Here is a 22,556-nt window from a genome sequence, read left to right as displayed (position 1 = left end):
ATTCAGGAAGAGATAAAGACAAAACACTCACCTCCTCCAGACTGAACAGCACTCCTCCTATGGGAGCCCCGAAGGCCACGGACACGCCCACCGCTGCTGCTGCTGATAACACCTACACACAGGAACACCAACAAACATCTGCTTTCAGTTCGGATGTCTCCAGAGATAAAATACGAGCATGTACGTAAGGTTTATGACTCTGTAGCTTCTGTTTCTTAAGATATCAGACATCACAGGGTTCACAGACGAGGAGGAGACAACAGCCTGTCCAGTACGAGTCTCTAAACTGTGTTAACACTTTTACAGAACTTGTTCCTACATGTTCCTCACCCAAGGCCTGACATGCTAACCTGGTTGTGATTTCATTTAATTCATTATAAACCACTTGAATTCTCTGTATAACACTGTAAACAGTATGTATGTTGTTGATTATGGAGTTACCTGCTTCTTTAAGCTCTGTTGTTTGAAAGTTACTGTAATAAGAAGTTCAAGAGTTCAGTGCAGATCACTCCCCTGACCGTACTTTCACTCTTCTATATCTGCTGTGAACATTTGAACTTTCAGTTCCGCATGTGTTCCGTCGGATTACGATACCTCCATGTCTAACAGCACTGTCTAGACCTGACCAGAGAGCTGGTGTGGGCGAGCTGGTCCTAGCCTGACCCTTTCTAAAAGAGGAACTATTGATTGACTCATTCTGGATTTTAGTCTCTCTCTCTCTCTCTCTCTCTCTATCTCTATCTCTATCTCATAGATACTGTTTACCCCACTTAAAGCCTGGCGATATTTGATTGGTTGGTTGACATTGCTTGAGAGATAAATAACTCATCATCAAAATACAGCCAATAGAAGCTGGTGTCACACAGTTGATTGTGCTCTGCCTGCATTAGCTCTCCAAAGAGACTGTAAACATCAATAAAAACCTTGCGATACACAATTGGTTGACATTACCCGTGAGATGGATAAATCATCTTTAGATTACAGCCAATAGAAGCTACAGTGTCACAAGGTGGATTGTGCTCTGCCTGCATTAGCTCTCCACAGAGACTGCTAACATCACTAAAAGCCTGGTGATACACGATTGGTTGACATTGCTCGAGAGATGGATAAATCATCATTAGATTACAGCCGATAGAAGCTACAGTGTCATACGGTAGATTGTGCTCTGCCTGCATTGCTCTCCGTACAGACTGTTTACACCATTTAAATCCTGGTGTTGATACACGATTGGTTGACATTGCTTGAGAGATAAATAAATCTTCATCATGTTACAGCAGATATAAGCTACAGTGTCACAAGGTGGATTGGGCTCTGCCTGCATTTGCTCTCCATAGAGACTGTTGGTGATGATACATGATTGGTTGACATTGCTTGAGAGATAAATAAATCTTCATCATGTTACAGCAGATATAAGCTACAGTGTCACAAGGTGGATTGGGCTCTGCCTGCATTTGCTCTCCATAGAGACTGTTGGTGATGATACATGATTGGTTGACATTGCTTCAGAGGTAAATAAGTCATAATCAAAATACAGCCTATAGGAGCTACAGTGTCACACGGTTGATTGTGCTCTGCCTGCATTTGCTCTCCATAGAGACTGCTCACACCACAGCTTACCTCTCTCCTCTTGGCCTCGTTCTTTCGATACTTAGTGAACAGATGACACAGTATGTTAGCGCAGCAGCAGGCGACGTGCACCAGAGGGCCCTCCTTCCCTAAACTGAGCCCGGATGAGACGGCTAAAACCAGCGTGATGGTCTTGATGATGAGGGTCCACTTCCCCAGGTAGCCTCGGATGATAAACCCGCTCAGGATGGTTTTAATCTGGCGGAGACAGGAAAGAGAAAGTGGAGAAGATGAGGGTGTGTTTGTGCGAGGGATCCACATGTGTAGCCGAGAGAGAAGAGGAGTGTAAACATTTATGGAAGGGAAAGGAGAACAAATGAAGTTTGGGGGTATTTGTCTTCTAAATAAGCCGTTAATCCGGAGTGCGTGGGCACGTTGACACCGTCTGACCTCTCAGTGGCGAGGCCGGATTTGAGTCCTGAGAAATTCGAGACGGTGTTCATTTCAGAGAGGAGAGAGGTTTGTGTGTGCAGGGACGAGCTGTGTTTGTGTTCGGATCTGTATATATGGAAACGGTGAATCAGTGTGGATGTGTTTGTACTCTGCGGGGTTTTCCACTTGTCTCCTTGTCACAGTGTAAGCAAATCTTCAGGTCCTCACTTCCTCAGAGACAAAGAGGGAAGGAAGAGACGAGGAGAGTAAACACGGATGGCAGAGAGGAGGACGAGGAGGAGGAGGAGGGATCTGTTTCTTTTTTACTTGTTGATAAAATTTCTCCATCAGTGTCCTCCAAATCTAAGTGATGATGGATGCTGTATGGAAATGATTAAAGAGAGTGGAGTAAGGGAGGAAGGGGAAAGCAGATGGACCGGGCTACAATATGTTTAGAGATCATAAACAAAGATAATGAAAGCATAAAGGCTATAACTGGTTTCAAACTGCAAACATGAGGTCGGAGCCATATTTCTTGTCCAAACACTCTGGGGAGTAAATCCAAACATCTTCAAATGGTTTGTTCTTGCTGCGAGGTCTGTGGCTTTAAATCAGGGGGATAAAAATAAAGTGGAATCAAATCAACGAGAGTGAATAACTGTGATTGTGTGGGGCAAGAAACCCTGTTTATCATCCTGTGTAAATCTGTCAATGAACAAACGTGCTTTAGAATTATATGTCGGGGCATCTTTTAGCTCCCAGAACTACTTTACCCTGAACTAAAAGGTTCCTGTGCCCCATTGTTGTCTGCGTTTCGGCCGCGGGCTGAAGTCCCGGGTAGATTGTGTAAATCAGGCCAGTGACGTATGGAGAAATAAAAAAGTAAATGCACTACACCACCAGACCAGTAGAGGGCAGTAAAACAAAGACAAATACCATTCATCACAGATGACACCATAGAAGCAGACGGACAGGCAGGTATCATTATGAGCAACACAACAGTTAGCCTGTTAGCATGAAGAGACTCAGCTGGCGCTGTTTTAGATGGTGCTATATTTCATCACAGATGGATTCACTGAATCAACACGTGAGAGGAGATAAGTGCGAGTAGCAAAGACGTTTCAACACGGCTTTAAAATCCTTTTGAACTCAAAAAGCCGTGGCAGAGATCGGCCGGTGTTTTGGTTTAAACAGCAACCCTGTTAACTGGAGACTCTCAGCCGGATGCATCCCTCACAAACGTCTTTAGACGATCATTAAATATCTGATGAGGATATTTTGAAATCTTAATAAAAACTAAACTAGTTTGCATTCCCAGGAACTCCCTCTGTGTTTCAACAGCTGTGTAAACTCCACAAACACTGACACGTTCAGCTGAAGGTCTCCAGTTTACAGGGTCACTTTTAAAACCGGAACACCGGGAGAGAGACGCATTCACGGTGGGCTGAGAGAAGACTACTGTTGCAAGCTGCTAAATCAAGAGAATCACAGCTTCTTCTTTTGAAAAGTACACACACATACAAAAAAGATAGAACAAATAAAAACTAATGAAAGAAAGAGAAATCAAGTGAATCACAGATGTGTGTGATGTTATTGTGGACGGCGGGCGGAATAAAAACACTGCGTTAATCTACCAATCAGACATGTTCAGCATTGCAGTCCCTGCCCCCTAAAAGTCCCGGGACCTTTGAAAAGTACTACCCCCCTAGCAGGGGCTTTTTTAGGGGGGAGATTATCTACCCCTGAACTAAATTTAGACCCTGGGTCCACCGCTCGAAACGCACATAGTTTATCATAGATATCATTACAAGCAGATCAAGATTTGGAACAAAAGTAAAATGTTCATGCTGCTTTTTTATAACAGCATTTTTATGGGTGCAGTTTTTACCTCTGGTATTCCTGAGCCGCATGCGTACGGAGCGAACGCTCTGACCAGCGTCACAGCCAGGAAGGAGAACAGCAGAGCCCAGAAGATGTACATCAGGTAGTTCATTATGTAGGCGAACGGGCCCTGCAGATAAACACAAAGAAACACACGTGTGAAATAAAGATAAAAAGAATACAACAGCATTTAAATAATATGTTTTATATGGTCTTTATTTAGACTCGTAAAACAAAGCTCTCGTTTACAACGTTGTCAAGCGTATAAAAGAAAATAAGACGATGAAAGATAAAACCTTTAAAGAACGATGATCGATTAAAAACAGACAGGAATGAAAGAGTTAACACGTTAACAACTAAGGATTTAAAATGACTAAAATAAACCAGTGCTTTGTTTTTAAAGTGCTTTATAGGGAGTTCCAATCAGGGCTGCTTCTTAATAATGAAGCATCTTGACTCAGTTTGGGTGTTTTCATTTGTCATGACATCTGACGACCAGTAGATGGAGCCAGAGGACCAAGCTTCAGCAGACAGTCCACATTCAGTCATGACTCTGTTTTCATGTTTCATTCACAGATTGAGAGTCAACACTGTTCCCTTTAAACCATGTGTCCCTCTGCAGGCAGAGTTTAATGACAGCCTGTCTGCTGTTTCCGTGTTGTCTTACGTCTGACTCCCCCGTAATGAGCTCGCCCCAGCTCTGCCACTGAGGACAGCGGTCCCTCTCCTGGAACGTGGTCTCGTTGGACGTCCAGCAGCAGTGCTCGTGGTTGAACCAGAAGCCGATGAGACAAACGCCGTCCTTCATGTCTGTGAGCCAGTGGGCTGCGATGTCGATGCCGCCCGCCAGAGCACCTGAGGGAGCGGGAGAGAGAGAGAAGACCAACATATACGTGTTAAAAAAATATATACAGTTTAAGTGGTAGCTTTCAAGAGAGGGCTGATATCTCTGATGGAAACATTGTGAATAAATATTTTTAAAATAAATAAATAAATAAATAAACTAATTAAATTAAATTAAATTAAACTAAGTATAATAAAATAAAACAAAATTAAATTAAAGTAAATAAAATAAAACAAAATTAAATTAAGAAAAACAACAAAAAAACAGAATAAAATGAATTAAAACAAATTAAAACAAAGTAAAACAAAATAAAATAAAACATAACAAATTAAAGTAAAGTAAAATACAATAAAACAAAACAAAATTAAATAATACAATTAAAAAAAAAAAAAAAAGAAAAATTAATAATAAAAAAACTAAACTTTTATAAAACAAAACTAAACAAAATAAGGTAAAATAAAATAAAATGAATTAAAACCAAATAAAATAAAACTAAACTAAACAACATTAAATTAAACTAAATAAAATATTTTTTCTAATCAGGCACACTTTCCTAATTTTCAACGTGCTGCTGACAGCTGATAAGATCCACTGGACATATTCCATTTTGTGTTAAACTTTCTCGTCATTTGGACTGAAAAATAAACATTTTAAGGATCAAATAAAAGCCCTCCCTCTGAAAGTTGTAGCCTGCCTGATCAAGTGTGTGCAGGGTGATGGATGTTACTCTGCACGCCTTGTTTCAAAGCATCATCAGTGTCAGTTTGTAGTTCTCCGCCTGCAGCCTGTCACTAAGGAAAGTGTATGAACAAGTGAACACAGCACACTACCTGACATGAGTCCCACCAGCAGCATGAGCAGCCATCCAGAGAAGGCATCACTGACGCTGTGCAGCAGAGCCACAGTGGACTGTCTGCTCTTGTTGGTGATCTAGACGAGCACAGAGATGAGATCAGAATCAGAGTAACACAGTTTGTTTCATATCCACCATCTCTATCGTCGTAACTCTTCGTACCTCTCTGTGTCGGTCTCTGTCCTTGCTCTTCTCTCTGACCCAGTCGATGGTGTTGAAGTCCTCGTATGTGCCCAGGCCGGGGAGAGGGTCCTCCAGCGGGTCCACTAGCTTGGTGGGGCCGGTGCCGTTCATACCTGCAGGCCGGGTGACGTACTCCTCGTAAGCTCCTGAGAGAGAAAGAGAGAGAGGTACATTAACATCTTCACACACATTCTGCTTCATCATTTCATGCATGATGTCTTTTTGTTGTTGTCTTTGATGTCACCTCAGTTTCCTCTGGTCTAAAGAGGGTCAGACTTCAAGAATAAAATGAACAAAAATTCAATTAAATAAATAATTCAAACAAAAAGAAAGAAACAGAAAAACAAATAAAACAAAAATTGAATTAAATAAAAATAAAAAAATAAAAAATAAACAAACAAACAAACAAAGAAAAATAAACGGAACAAAAATTGAATCAGTGAAAATAAAACAAACAAAAATAAATAAATAACAAAAAAAAAAAAAATACTTAAATAAAATAAATAAGGAGGAAAGAAAAGAGAAAAAAAAATAAAAAAAACAAAAAAACTATATTAAATTAAAGAAAAAACAAACAAACAACCCAAAATAAAAAATAAATAAAGTAAATTAAAACAAAAAGAAAGAAAGAAAGAAAGAAAGAAAGAAAGAAAGAAAGATGGAATGAAAGAAAGGAAGGAAGAAAGAAAGAAAGAAAGAAAGAAAGAAAGAAAGAAAGAAAGAAAGAAAGAAAGAAAGAAAGAAAGAAAGAAAGAAAGAAAGAAAGAAAGAAAGAAAGGAAGGAAGAAAGAAAGAAAGAAAGAAAGAAAGAAAGAAAGAAAGAAAGAAAGAAGGAAAGAAAGAAAGGAAAGAAAGAAAGAAAGAAAGAAAGAAGGAAGGAAGCAAGGAAGGAAAGTAATAGAAAGAAGGAAAGAAAGAAAGAAAGAAAGAAAGAAAGAAAGAAAGAAAGAAAGAAAGAAAGAAAGAAAGAAAGAAAGAAGAAGAAAGAAAGAAAGAAAGAAAGAAAGAAAGAAAGAAAGAAAGAAAGAAAGAAAGAAAGAAAGAAAGAAAGAAAGAAAGAAAGGAAGGAAGAAAGAAAGAAAGAAAGAAAGAAACAACGAAAGAAACAACGAAAGAAACAAACAAACAAACAAACAATCAAAGACATATGTAACTCTAACAAGCGAGTGAACTCCTGCAGACACACACACACACACACTTAACTCAAGCCGTCTCTGGTGGGAAAAATTTGAATTTGTGTTAAGCTAAGGAAGAGGATCAACATTTTCAGAAAATGCACGAGGAATTGACACACCATCAAAACACAATAAGCTGAATGCAGCAGCTTCAACTGCCTTGTGCACAACACACAACCACATACAAACACACACACACACACACACACACACACACACATACCACATCCTTGAGAAAGTGCCAGCGGTAGCAAACCCAGGATTATTGCTGATTCTGTCGTTACTGAGCGAGGACAATGAGGAGAGGAGGGCACAGGGAGCAGTGAAGAATGTGTATTGTGAATGTATGCTGTAATAGCGATAGAGCAGGAGAACGTGGCATCGTCTGATCCACAGTCTGCGACAATAACCAGACAGCAGCGCCCAATCAGATCCAGCTCCAGACGGGAACAGGAAGTGGAGCTGCTTTTGATTTGTGCTGTGAGAGCAGCCGAGGACAGAGCTGAGAGCGGAGAGTCACGACGAGGCTGAAACAATCAGCTAGAATAAGAACGAGTGGATTCTGAAGTCTTTGTTGATTGTTGTGCACACACAGTGAGACACAATGAGACACACTGAGACACAGTGAGACACAATGAGACACAATGAGACACAGTGAGACACAATGAGACACAGTGAGACACAGTGAGACACAATGAGACACAGTGAGACACAGTGAGACACAGTGAGACACAGTGAGACATAATGATACACAGTGAGACACAGTGAGACACAGTGAGACACAATGAGACACAATGAGACACAGTGAGACATAATGATACACAGTGAGACACAGTGAGACACAGTGAGACACAGTGAGACACAGCGAGACACAATGATACACAGTGAGACACAGTGAGACACAGTGAGACACAGTGAGACACAGTGAGACTCAGTGAGACACAATGAGACACAGTGAGACACAATGAGACACAGTGAGACACAGTGAGACACAGTGAGACACAGTGAGACACAATGAGACACAGTGAGACACAATGAGACACAGTGAGATGAGACACAGTGAGACACAGTGAGACACAGTGAGACACAATGAGACACAGTGAGACTCAGTGAGACACAATGAGACACAATGAGACACAGTGAGACACAATGAGACACAGTGAGACACAGTGAGACTCAGTAAGACACAATGAGACACAGTGAGACACAGTGAGACACAGTGAGACACAGTGAGACACAGTGAGACACAGTGAGACACAATGAGATTGAACCTTGTCTTGATCTAAACTATTTGAGCTCCACAAACAGAAACCACACTTCCTGCACGACACAGAGGGAGGAGTGAGTGTTATCTTTTAAAACAAAAGAAGGATTCAAAGATCTGAGCGGGCAGGTTGGACGGGTTTCACTCCTCACTGAGCTCAAAGAATGTCCTGAGTGAAAGTCTCTCTCTCACTTCTTTCCCTGAAACACCAACGAAGAAGAAGAGCTGACACTAGAACCTGATACAGCTGTGTTTTTTTTTTTTATGTGCAGCCGTTTTGATCGAAAACAAACTGAAAATGTTACATAACTACGAGAGATTTCAACATGGAGAAGATGTTTTTTATAAATTAGGAGAAAACCAGGAAGTCAGAGTGCTTTAAAAGCAGAATAAAACAGCAGACTTCCCTAACGCCTGATTTAACGTGTAAACATTGAACATTTCATCAGAATCATCAGTTATGTTTTTTTTTTTAATCCAAATAACAAGAAAGACAATGACAGGAACAATAAGACTAACACACAAAACACACACATAAAAAAAGAAACAAAAAATGCCCAAAATATGACAAAAAAAATGTAATTAAATTAAATAAAACAAACAAAAATTTAAAATTTAAAACAAATTTAAAATAAATTAAAAAAAAGAAAAAAACTCAAGATATAACTAAAACAAATTAAACCAAACAAACAAAGGAAAAATGAAATAAAATGAAACAAAAAAGTTAATTTAATTTAATTTTAAAAAGAAAGAAACAAAAAAAACCAAAAGAAAAAAGGATCAAACCGAGAAAAAAATTAATATATATATATACACTTTTTTTTTTAAAATTTACTTCAAAAAGAGACTAACAAAAAACCACAAAATAAATTAAATAGAATAAAACAAACAAAAAGAAACAAAGAAAAATAAATAAATAAGCAAAAATAAATAAACAAACAAACAAACAAAAATAAAACGAAATAACTAAATTAAATAAAACAAAACGAACAAAAAGAAACAAAGAAACAAAGAAAAATAAATAAATAAACAAAAATAAATAAACAAAAAACAAACAAACAAAAATAAAACAAAACAAAACAAAAAACAACATGCATAGCCATGCCTACATTCAGGGATCTATTATTTAAACTTTACTCTGATGATGGTCCATGTGGCATCTGGTTTGGTATGCTTACTGAGAGCTGAGGCTGCATGCTCCATTAATAACAAGTCCAAAAAGTCTGCAAGCCAGTAATGTATTTGAAGCCTTTTTAGTCTCGCTTTTAACGGAGTCTTTTTCTGTCTGACTTTATTGATTTATAATCTAGTTCAAATTTTAGTCTTTTTTAAAAGTCAAATACTGTCATATTTTAAATTACAAAAAAAATAATATATATGTATCCATAATTTAATTTAATTTGATTCATATTTTTTTATGTACAGAACTTTGTGTTACAATATAATTGTATGAAAAGAGCTCTACAAATAAAGTAAGTAGTGTAAAGCACTTTACTAACATGAGGTGACAAAAACATGTTTTTCATCTTTGTTACAAAACTGTCCGACCTTACACAACACATCAAACCGTATCCAGGAAGTAGACGAGTCAGCTGAGGGTAATGAAACCTGTAGTGTAACTGGAGACAGGTGTTAGTGACACACCGTCTGACTGCAGTGATAGTACTCTCACTGTATTGATCGAATCCTGCTCATGACAAACTGACTGTTCATCTAAAAGCCTTTAAAATGCCGAACGAATCCCGACCTCTGCAGGATTAGTGAGACCGACACTGAGACCAGAGGGATTGACAGATTACCGATATGGAGGCTGATGTTCTGGTGATTGTTGAGATGTGATGAAAAAGGGATTTGTGGACATTGTGGTTGTGCAATGCAGCAAAATGTCTGTGCAAAGGTTGTTAACGGCTGGGGGAGAATAAGACTGAATAATTCAAACCTCTGTGTGCAAATCTGACCAGTAAGATCGATACTGGTGTCACTTTTGAAGGCTGAAGTGAAGGATTACTTCTACATATCTCGTGCTACAGTCCTGCTCAGATATTACTCTGCATACAGACATACCTGAAAGGTTCACTTATTTAACTTTAAAGCACAATATTAACTGATCCTTATTAACACCTACCTCTGCTGAGCTGTGATGCTCTGTCATACAATAAGAATTAAGGTTTTTGAAGGTTGAAAGTGTTCATGATTTACTTGTTTCTTTTTGTCTTGGAGTGATTTATTTTAAGCCCTGCAATTTTATTACAATCATTGCTTTAACATCTATCTATCTATCTATCTATCTATCTATCTATCTATCTATCTATCTATCTATCTATCTATCTATCTATCTATCTATCTATCTATCTATCAGTCTTTATTTATCTTTATCTATTTATTTATTTATTTATGTATCTATTAATTTATGTATTTATTTATCTATTTACTTATTTATTAATCTATTTATTTATCCATTTATTATCCATTAACTTATGTATTTATTTATTCATCTTATTCGTCTATTTATTTATTTATTTGTCTAATTATTTATTTATGTATTTATCAATGTATCTACTTATCTATTTATTTATCTATTTATCTTTTTATTTATTATCTTAATTGTCTAATGATTTACTTATTTATTTATTTATTTATGTATTGATTTATTTATTTATGTATTGATTTATTTATTTATTTATTTATGTATTTATTTATTTATTTATTTATTTATCAATGTATCTATTTATCTATTTATTTATCTATTTATTTATTTATTTATTTATCAATGTATCTATTTATCTATTCATTTGTCTATTAATTAATTAATTAATGTATATATTTATTTATGTATTTATCAATGTATCTATTTATCTATTTATTTATCTATTTATCTTTCTATTTATTATCTTAATTGTCTACTGATTTATTTATTTATTTATGTATCTATTTATTTGTTTATTTATTTATTTATTTATTTATCTATTTATTTATTATCTTAATTGTCTATTCGATTTATTCATTTAGCGATTTATCTATTGTATTTATCTGATCTTTTTAACTTTACCTTATTTTAAACTTTTCTTACTCCTCTTACTTATTTCATTAAGTTTACTGTGTTGATTTTACTTTATTTTGAAGTATCTGATTTAAGATCATGCCTTTTATAATTTTACCATTTCTGTTGTTTTCTGTCTCTGTTCTTAGTAAATCCCTCTGGGCAGCATGTTTGTCTGTATGAAAGGTGCTGTACAAATAAGTTTGTCTGGTTCACCTGAGAACAAGTCGTCTCTTCAGAGGTTCTGCTCTCACACACGTCGTTTAGAGTGTGCCCCGTTACAAACACAGCTGTGACCGGACTTTGCCCCTCAGTCATGAGAGCATAAACAAAGCCAGCAGAGTCACAGAAGATAACAAGAGGACACAGATGTAATACTTTCACACATGTAAGAGAGCTTGAATACACAGCCTGATAAACACAGGCGCGTGTCCTCAGCTGAGCGGCCCGTGTGACCCCAAACATGCATGAAGCAGGAAATCCAGCCACGCTCGCTCAGATAAGAGTGTTTGAGAATCACTGTATATGTGTCTCTGTGGACCTCTGTGTCAAATACACACACACACACACACACACACACACACACACACACACAAACACACACACAGCAGCAGGAAGATCGATCTCTACCAGGAAAGCTGAACCCACATGACCCAGTCTCTGATGGGCTGTAAAAGGTCTTAATGGTTCCAGGAGACGTGGATTCAAGTTCGACCAGTTTGATGTGATCTCAGCTCATTTAAAGACACACACACGAGGAAGTAAGATCCTAAAGGTAGTGAAGAGAATAATTCTAAAACCTCGCAGTAAAGAGAGAGAGAGAGAGAGAGCTCACCATTCTCAACCAGGACCTCTTCATCCATCTGCTTAGTCCAGAACTCCCAGTTCATGTCTCATCTCTGAGCCCACACACCCCCCCACGGTCTCCACGCTCGGTGTCACAACTCAAACTGGAGCTCTCTTCCCTCCTCTTCCCTCCTCGAGGAAGTGGATTCCAGCAGAGTGCGCCCTCATTGGCATTTGATTGGACCATGTGTGTGGGAAGCAGGCTGTGATTGGCTGAGGTGCGTTAAAGAGTCCGTGAGCTCGCTCTGATTGGCCGACGGGGTTTATTGCGTAAAGAATGAGGTCATTGGTGTTTTGAAGGGCTTGATCTCTTGAGTTCTGTGGGAGAAGAAAGGCTGTGTGGTCGCAGGGGTCAGGTTGGGGGTCTGTTTGTTTTTCTTTTTGGGATATCAGACATTGAAACGCTCGTGTTTTCATTCAGAATCTGATTAAACATGTGAATACGTTGTAAAACTCACAGAATGAAGGACTGAGCTGTGTTTAAATAAATCAGACAACACTTGAAGAGCGTTCTTTGACCCCTGACAGACTAAATAATGAATCTAACGCTCTGTAAGCCCCGCCGTGACCTCAGGAGAAGTGTTACCTGACTTCCTGTTACACAAAAGGTCTGAGTGTTTAAATGAGATACGACTCAACCACCAGATTCTTGTGGTTTAGCTCTCCTTAGTGCTGACTGCTCATTCAAATGATTGGACTGCAGCACTGTACTTTCTCTTACTTCCTGTTTGACATTTCTGTAGTTACTTATAAGTGAGAGAATTGAGGGGTAAGTCATGGCAATGTAGTGACGCTGAATCAAACTGCAGGGGACATAAGTTTATCAGTTTAAAGGGCAAAATTATATTTACAGTAAGATATCCATGTGTGAAAGTAGAGCTGGGCGATATTACAAAAGATGTTATCACGAGAACATTTTTCACATCAGTCAATATCAGTGATTGTCACGCTAAATATCAAATCATTCTTTCATATTATTTGAAAGCAAGACTAGCATGAATTTGAATGTAGCATTTCTTCGGGACTCGTCTTTTTTGAATGGGTGTGTATGTGGTTTCCGCTACTTCTGAAACCAGCATCAAGTGGACACTCAAGGAACTGCAGTTTTTAGCACTTCCGCATAGGCCTCATATTTTACGACCAGAGGTTGCTGCTTGGGTATCCCTAGTTCCTCAAAGAGATATTCCAGCTATTTTGAAGTGGGGTTGTAGGAGTTACATGTCACCAGTGATTGTTCTAGCCGCAAAGGAGGCCACTCAACTCGGCTTCTTCAAAGAGAAACTACTGTGAGAAAAAGCACTCAAGCTAGGCTACAGTTTTCTGCAGATGGGGCCAAATCTGCCACATAATATAGCTAGTTTTGAGAGACTCTGACCCGAGCTCTCGTCTCGGTTTAAGTGTACGCTCAACAGATGTTTTTCGGCACTTCACTTTACCGTCAGAGAGCCAATTATTCCGCCTGCAGTGATCAGCCGTTGACCAGAGGCGGCATTGGTCAGTGGTAGAGTCTCTCAATTAGAAGTGTTGGGGATCAATCCCAGGTCCTGCTTACACAAGTGTCATTGGGCAAGACGCCTAACCCCAACCAGCCACCGGTGGCTGTTCCATCAGTGTGTGAATGGTATTAGTTACTACTGATGGGCTCTTTACATAGCAGCCTGGGTGAAGAGGGGAAAAGGATGAGAGAAAGAGCTTCACAAACGCCTTTCATTTAATATTTACCATTAAGAGTGTGATTTGATCAAGCAGCAACCTCCGGCGGTGAGAATTAAAGCCAGTGCGTAAGTGTTAAAAACTGCAGTTCTTCGAGTGTCCACTTGAGGCTGACTCCGGAAGTACCGGAAACCACATACACACTAATTCAACAAAGCAGATCTTTACATCAGAAATAAACATGTTTACAGTCTGGTACAAAAAACGAGTGTAGTCTGGATAGCTCATTTCTCGATCGGCACACACTGTACGAAGATATTAAGATTACAAGTTTTCCAATAGGAGAGGCACAGCTGACTTGATTGAAAGGCGGGAACACTGTAGCTGTTTGCTAGGAGGCTCAAAGCCCGCCTCTTAACGTCACTCTCGCTCGACAGACGTTAGGTTGAGTTCGGCATTTCGAATATGGCTGCCACCGACGATTGGGCTCAAAACAGCTCTTCAGAAACAGATGAGTGACGACACGGATACAACGTTCATTATTTATACAGTCTATTTGTATTTGAAGATACAAACATAACATCTTGCACGCTTGGACCTTTTAAAAAACACACAGAAGGTCTGAGGCAGATCTTTAGATCACCCTGTGCAGAAAAGCTTCCATTCTGGATTCTTTCAAACAGCCAGCAAGGGGCCCAAAGATAGAAATAAAGGCAGGTTGTATAGAAGTCTCTCTTGATTTACTTCAGAAATTAACATTCTCCTAACAAGTTTAAGGTGTCATTTCAAAGTTTGAAGTGTCATTAAGATGAAGTTGTAGATGATGGTTCATTTAAGTGTAAAATAGATGATGGAGTATGCTTTAGTGTGGGGCTACCTCGTGTATGTCAAGTGCAAAACTTAAGGCTTCAAAACGGCAGTCAGGAAACGGCCCTGTCAACTTTAAGTACAATGTACTGTAAACTGAAGAAAGACGCAAAGAAGCTTTACAGGCTCTCATCAACATAAAGCATCTGACATAGAGAGTGACTTCATTATGAAACCCTTCAGCCAGTGTCCCTGGATGACCTCTGTTCTCAGTACCACCAAAACATCAACACACCATAAAGAGAGGCAGGTTAGCTAGACCATCACAGTGTTCACAGGACAGATATGGGCAGCACAGTCTGTGCAAACACATCTTTAAGCTAGATCGCCAAAGGAGAACAATCCCAGCTAGGTTTCAAAGTGCGCACTGCAGACTGAGCTCATGTTACTTCTTAGAAAATGGGTCAGCAGCACCACAGACTGCCTGAAACAACCGGAGCTCCAATCCAGCTGAGAGACGTCCTGCTGAGCTCAGCACTGTGAGCGGGTCCAGAGGGGACAGAACACACTGAAATCTTACATTTACACTGGATATCTACACACACACACACACACACACACACACACACACACACACACACACACACACACACACACACACACACACACACACACACACACACACACACACACACACACACACACACACACACACACACACACACACAGAAACTCACACACACGATTCTCTACAGAAAACTCTGGAAAATTCGACTGGCTGTCTCCGTCATATGACCACAGCACAGTCTGCCAAAGAACACATGGTATGTTATCTACTGCTGAATGACTTGTACACACCCACACACACACAAACACACACACATACACACATACACACACGCTGTCTCCAGAGTAGGTTTGAACCTTGAACTCTCGATGTCTCGTTGCCATGGGAAGTGGCGTCTCATGTGACCCCCGTGACGCTGGATGGCACAAACATGCATCTTGTGAACATGTTTACGTCTTTGTCAGAGTTATAAATCATACTTAAGAGTTCAGAGAAAATTCAATCAGGAAGGAATGGACGCCAGCTTATTGAGTTATTTTGATTTCCACAAGATAAAGTTCCTGAAGTGACGACGACATGAAGACATGATGCAACTGTTCCAGCTCCAGAGGAGTCACAGAAACCTGGTTTAGATATCACAGGAGAGGGAGGGACTTCATAGGAGTTCTTATCTTTCACTGAAGTTTGGTTGGACTGAAGTCAGGTCCCAAACTCAGGAAACAAGCTGAAGTTTGAACCTTAGGTTTAGGGCTGGGTGATAATTCAATAACGATAATTACTGTGATATAATTTTCCTCAATATAAATATAACAAATGTTAAATAAAATTTTAATATATTTAAACCATTCTGTTTGATGCCTGTGAAACATGACTGGTGGGGAAGGAACTCAATCTATCTTCATTTAGAAATGTTATTTTATTTTATTTACACTTTAGAGGTGAGAAATTTCAGGTTTAAAAACAAAAAAAACAAAAAAAACAAAAGTGTCCTGAGTGAGATCTCTCGTGCTCCGTCTTCAAGATTAAAGCAACCCTCAGCTCTCTCAGCGGTTGTGACTGTGACTCCGAAGATTCTGACCAGATATAGACCACTTCCCTTTTAGTGATCCGGAGAGTAACTGTCATTTGTCTTTAAAGAGCTTGTAGTGCCTTATTACCCCTCTAAAACACTACGCTCCCAACATGCAGGCCTGCTAGTCATACCTAAAGTCTCTAAAAGTAGTATGGGAGGTAGAGCCTTCAGTTATCAGGCCCCTCTCCTTTGGAATCATGTACCAGTCAGGGTCCGGGAGGTAGACACCCTCTCTACTTTTAAGAGTAGGCTTCAAACTTTCCTTTTTGATAAAGCTTATAGTTAGAGCTGGATCAGGCTTGGACCAGCTCTTAGTTATGCTGCTATAGGCTTAGACTGACACACTGGGATCCTATCTCACCCCCTTCCCCCCAACTCTCTCATTACTTACTTTAACTCTCCCTGTCCCATTAAAGTTACTAACCATAGACCTTTCTGGAGTCCCTGAGCTCCCTTGTCTCATAGGTTCCTCTGGATCTCTGCTGCTGTGGACGTGCCAGACCTCAGGGGATACAACTACTACTATCTGTCTCATCACTATCACCACTCTCCCTCTCTCTCTTATTCTCCTCTATCCCTCTTTCCAGACCCAACTCGGTCTCAGCAGATGTGTGTCTAACATGAGTCTGGTCCTGCTGGAGGTTTCTGCCTGTTAAAGGAAGTTTGTCCTTGCCACTGTAACTTGTTAATACTGTGAGGTGCAAGGCTCATGGTGGATTAAGGTGGGGTCAGACTGAGTCTTATCCTGTCTTGGTCTAGGCCTGCTCTGTTTGTAAAAGAGTCTCCAGATAATGTTTGTTGTGATTTGGCGCTCTTTAAATAAAGATTGATTGATTGATTGAACTTTAGAGCACTTGACCTGTAATGTGGTTTGATGTTTGCGGCTGTAGTAGCAGCTCCTGTCTGTATTTATGTGACACTTGTTCTTAACTCTGAGTGTAAACACATTTACCTTCCACTCAGCGACCACATGTGACCTTCTGGAGTAAACACTGTGGTATAAAAAAAAGGGACAAGCTCCATGGAGGCAGACCCGCTGTAACCACAGCCGTGACTCACTCCTGTCAATCATTCATTACATCCTGTTGACGGCTTACTGAGAGAGAGTCCACGGCTAACTGCAGCGAGGTAACTACAACATAACGAGCCATAAAGGAATGATTGGTGACAATGACCTTTATCTTTACAACACTGGTGGTAAAGAAATTGCCACAGATTTAAACTCATTAAATAAATACAGGGCACTAAAAGGACTGAGTAAGCAAAGTGTGAGTCATGAAGAAGCACATTATAAAATCAGAGCTGTGGTTTGATTCAACAGCTCCTCTACTGTTGGAAGAAAACTCCCTGATCTTAAATTCTCTAGAGATGTGGTTTCTGTCAGACTCTCCTTCTCTTCAGTTCCAGGTCAGGGTTTTTACATAACTCTGATTCCCTGCAGGTTTGGTAAATCCTTGAAATTGGTTTCAGGTTTACAACTTTGAAAAAAACTTTGTGACATAACCTTCTTATTTTTTTATTTATTTCTTTGTATTTAACGGATTAAGTTGAATTTATTCATTGGATTATTTATTGTTGTTTTTATTTCCTTTTTAATATATTTTTTTAATATAAATGAAAATGTTAAAATACATATATATGTATATATTTAATTTAATATTTTTCTTTTCTATTTCCTCTGATGTGATGTCTTCTTCTTAAAACCTTTTTATTTAATTTAATTATTTTTTGTTTATGATTTATTGGTTTACTTTTTAACTTTATTTAACAGAATAAAGTTCATTATTTTTGATATTTTACTTTGTATTATTATTATTATTACTACTATTATTAGTAGTAGTATTTGTATTATTATTGCATTATTTGTATTATTATTATTGTATCATATGTATTGTTAATATTTATATTATTATTATACTCATTATTATCATTTTACTTTTTATTATTTGTAATATTATTTGTATTATTATTGTATTATATGTATTGGTATTATTATTTTTAGACGTATTATTATTATTTGTATTATATTTGTACTATTATTATATTATATGAAATATTTGTAATATTATTATTGTATTATATGTATTGTTATTATTATTTTTGGACTTATAATTATTATTGTATTATATTATCATTTGTTTTATATTTGTATTATTATTATATTATATATATTATTTGTAATATTATTGTTGTATTATATGTTTTGTTATTTTTATTTGTAGACGTATTATTATTACTGTATTATTATTATATTATATGTATCATTTGTAATATTATCATTGTATTATATATGTATTGTTATCATTATTTTTCTATTTTATTATCATTATACTTATTATTATTATTTGTTTTATTATTATTTTCCACTCAATTCAGGGTATAAAAAAACAATTAATTTGCAGCATCTCCATCATCATATCTGTTATCATGTGAGCATAGTCGTAGTGAATGGGAGCAAGGTGATTCAATAGTAACTTATGTAGAAGTGAAATCTGCACATTTTCTGATTTAATAATGTAAACAAAGCCTGAAGAGTTTAAGTGTAGAAGCAGTTTGTCTCTTTATCAGGTCTCTATGTTTACCTCGTTTACTAAAACACACACAGGAGATCCAGACGGCAAGGACAAGCAGCAGCACGCTCATTTCTCTGAGAGAGCGGGGGACTTCATCTGAGAGCAGGGATTTATTTAGATAACACTGAACACTGCTAGGTAGCGCCTCACAGACTTCTCATGTCTTTCAGCCTCATGATGTAAACGCCCTGGATCAGACGGACTCTTTAGAGCGGCCGTGTTGTACATTATTTGTTGACTAAGAAACACCTCGGTATGAATCCCAGGACGGCCCCTCCTCCAAACACTGAACCTTAATGAGTCCCAGAGCAACAGTGTAATGTGTACGTCTGCATGAAGAGATGCTTTCAGGGAAGCTTTGTGGAAACAAGTTCAAGTGCATGCTAACGAGTGTTTAGGGAAACAAACAGAGAGGGAGAGAAAGGGAGGAAGTGTGAGCTCACACAGTGAACAGACAGGAAGTGAAGAGCAGGCTGAGGAGATGGTAATCTAACAGGGTCACAGCAGGTCCTCAGTCTGTGAGGGACTCAGGCTGGAGTTCAGGTACAGCTCAGAGAGCTCTGCAGGAACCATTACTAAGCTTATTACAACACGACAACGACCTTTGACCTCAGCCTGGTTCACTCTGAGCCACACACACACACACACACACACACACACACACACACACACACACACACACCAGAGACACCAGAGTCAGTCTGAGGCCTCACAGCAGAGCGGTACAGTCAGAATCTGCTGATTCTCCTGTTACACAAACATACACACACACACACACACACACACACACACACACACACACACACACACACACACACACACACACACACACTCCGACAGTGACACACAGACAGTGACACACACACACACACTCCGACAGAGACACACACTCTGAAAGACACACACACACACACCGACAGAAACACAGACACACACACTCTCCGACAGACAGACACACACTAACTCTGAAAGACACACACACACACTCCGACAGAACGACATAGACACAGACACACACACACACACACACACACACACTCCGACAGAACGACACAGACACAGGCACACACACACTCTGACGGAGAGACACACACACACACTGACATTCTCCGACACACACACACACAGACATACAGACACTCACACTCACACACACACACACACACACACAGACACACACTGACAGACAGACAGACACACAAAAATCTCTGACAGAAGCCACACACACACACACACACTGACAGACAGACAGACAGACACACAATCTCCGACAGAAGCCACACACACACACACACACACACACACACACACACACACACACACACACACACACACACATTTCAACCCCGACAGAAGCCACACACACACACACACACACACACACACACACCCTGACAGAAGCGTCTCCCATTGAGACGAACATTTGGTCTTCAGACTTCCTGTTGGTAAAGACTTGGCTGATGATGTCACAGTGACATCATCAGTAACCAGGCAGGTCATTTAACTCCATAACAGCGTCTCACAGAGGAAAGTACCATCGATAGAGGCCATTAGAGCAACAACTAACATTTTTTTCATGAAGAACAATTTAATGATATCTTTGTATGTCTTGTTCTTTTAGTCCATGAAGAAAAAACAATTATAAAAAAGAGGGAAAAGTCCTCTTCCAAGGGCGAAACTGTTCCTGCTGGATCCCTGAGAGCTGCTGGGACACCAGATAAGATCATTTCTGCTCATCTGAAGTTTGTTGTGCTAAAGGTGGCAGTGGATGACATCATCAGTTACCAGGCAGACAAGGTTCAGATGTCACGGATGTTACAGGAAGTCTCTCAAACTCAACCTCAGAGCCGGAGCTCACTGTGGTTCTGGTTTGTAAAGCTCTGGTTTGTTTCATGTGAGAGCATGTGCTCGCTCATTACTCTAATGAATGACTACAGTTCACTGGAAGCATGTGACTCACTCACACACTTTTTATTATAATAACAGAACAATGCAACAATTCATCAGAACCATGTTCGGCAGCAGAGCTTCAAATCTGAGCTCAGCCGCTCAGCCACAGTAATATTTAGAGACGAGCGTCTCGAAAGGAAACGACAACCACACGACCTCTGATGGTGACCACATCACTGATTGTTACCACAACAAAGAAGCAGTCGCTCTCAGTGGTGGAAACATGACCATACAGTGAGATGTGTTTGTATTAATATATATAAATAGGTCCTGTATATGTGCTGTTAATAACTTTGTCACTGCCTCCCTCCTGGGTGTAGAATTTAACATGTTGTTTGGGACCTTGTAGAGAGCAGAGACGTGATATGGCTGCAGATGGAGTATGAGGGGTTCAGACCAAAAACAAAGCTATAAAACATGAGAACACGGGCGAGGATTGGCCTAATGGTTAGGTTGCGCACACATATGGCATATAAATATATATAAATATACAAATACATATATACACATATATTGATATATACTCATTTGTATATACATAAATTTATACATATTATATATCTATAAATAACATACATATTTCAAAAACTATACATATATATTTAAAAAAAACCGATATGTATAATATATTAATTATATTTATAAATAATAAATGGATTATATATATCGAAAATAAATGTGTATATGTATACACATACATGTAAATAAATATACAGGTATACATATACAAATATATATATAAATATATAATATATATTTTTATATTTATATATTTGTATATGTATACAAGACCCAATTTCTTGTCTTTGAATTGGCATTTTATGAAAAAATGTTTTTTGTAAATATATATATATTTATATACACAGTTTTTTTTATGTGTGTATATATGTATAGTTTTTAAAATATATATACACATACATATTTTAATTTTTTACAGTGTAGTTTTATATATATAAATATATATTTATGTATATATAAATTAGTATATATAAATATATACATATTATATATCTATATATAACATACATATTTAAAAAACTATACATATATATTTTTAAAAAACGATATGTATAATATATTAATTATATTTATAAATAATAAATGGATTATATATATCGAAAATAAATGTGTATATATATACACATACATAAATATACATGTATACATATACAAATATATATATACATATAAAAATATATTTTTATGTTTATATATATATTTGTATATGTATACAAGACCCAGTTTCTGGGAAAATGGGCCCAATGACTCAACTCATGCATGATTGTGTTAGAGTAAAAAAAAAAAATCATAGGTATGATATTTGTTTAATGCTGTGTCACAAAGACCCCTCAGCACTGAGATTCTCCTGCAAAGAGACTATTTGTGTTGTTTTTTGTTGCAACCATTGGCCGCTTCATTACAATGAAATCACATCAATATCTTTTTATTGGAGGATCATATTGCTTTCACTTCCAGCTTCCAGCTGCTATGTGACTCACTAGTCTGTTACACAAGCTAATATTGACTCTGCCAGTCTCTACATGCAGATGAACAGGTGCTGCACAGCTGAAACAGACACAGGTGGATGGTCTTAATCAAAGATATAGTGAGTATTTCACCGGGCACTTGTCAGCCAGACAAAGTCCCTGAAGCAAACGCATACATGAACCTTTGGGTGGTGCTTTGAACCCCAACAAGAAGTATCAAGTTAACAGACATCAGGATGGGATGAGTTTTGCACCTTTGACTTCATTTATAAGTGCATTGAATAAAAAAAAAGCTGAGCTAACTACAGCTAACAATCATTAACACAAGTTTTCTCAGGTTCAAACTTGAGAGAGTAACACAT

General features: G+C 38.2%; 1 protein-coding gene across 3 annotated transcripts in view; it reads right to left on the bottom strand.

Moving 5' to 3' along the window:
• clcn5b (chloride channel, voltage-sensitive 5b) overlaps nt 1–22,556 on the bottom strand; it is a 46,360-nt gene that overhangs the window by 22,645 nt on the left and 1,159 nt on the right. For 2 of the 3 annotated variants that reach the window (XM_034676747.1, XM_034676746.1), the window contains exons 3-8: nt 5,739–5,905; nt 5,554–5,653; nt 4,547–4,734; nt 3,887–4,009; nt 1,618–1,824; nt 32–112 (exon numbers count right to left, since the gene is read on the bottom strand). In XM_034676747.1, the coding sequence (XP_034532638.1) occupies nt 32–112; nt 1,618–1,824; nt 3,887–4,009; nt 4,547–4,734; nt 5,554–5,653; nt 5,739–5,905 (866 nt within the window). Of the gene's footprint in view, nt 1–31; nt 113–1,617; nt 1,825–3,886; nt 4,010–4,546; nt 4,735–5,553; nt 5,654–5,738; nt 5,906–12,073; nt 12,186–22,556 lie in introns of those variants that run through there. The other variant, XM_034676748.1, reaches the window with a different exon arrangement.

Source organism: Notolabrus celidotus, chromosome 23 (genome assembly GCF_009762535.1).
Source record: "Notolabrus celidotus isolate fNotCel1 chromosome 23, fNotCel1.pri, whole genome shotgun sequence".
Lineage (NCBI taxonomy): Eukaryota > Metazoa > Chordata > Actinopteri > Labriformes > Labridae > Notolabrus > Notolabrus celidotus.
This window is presented reverse-complemented; position numbering and strand designations above follow the sequence as displayed.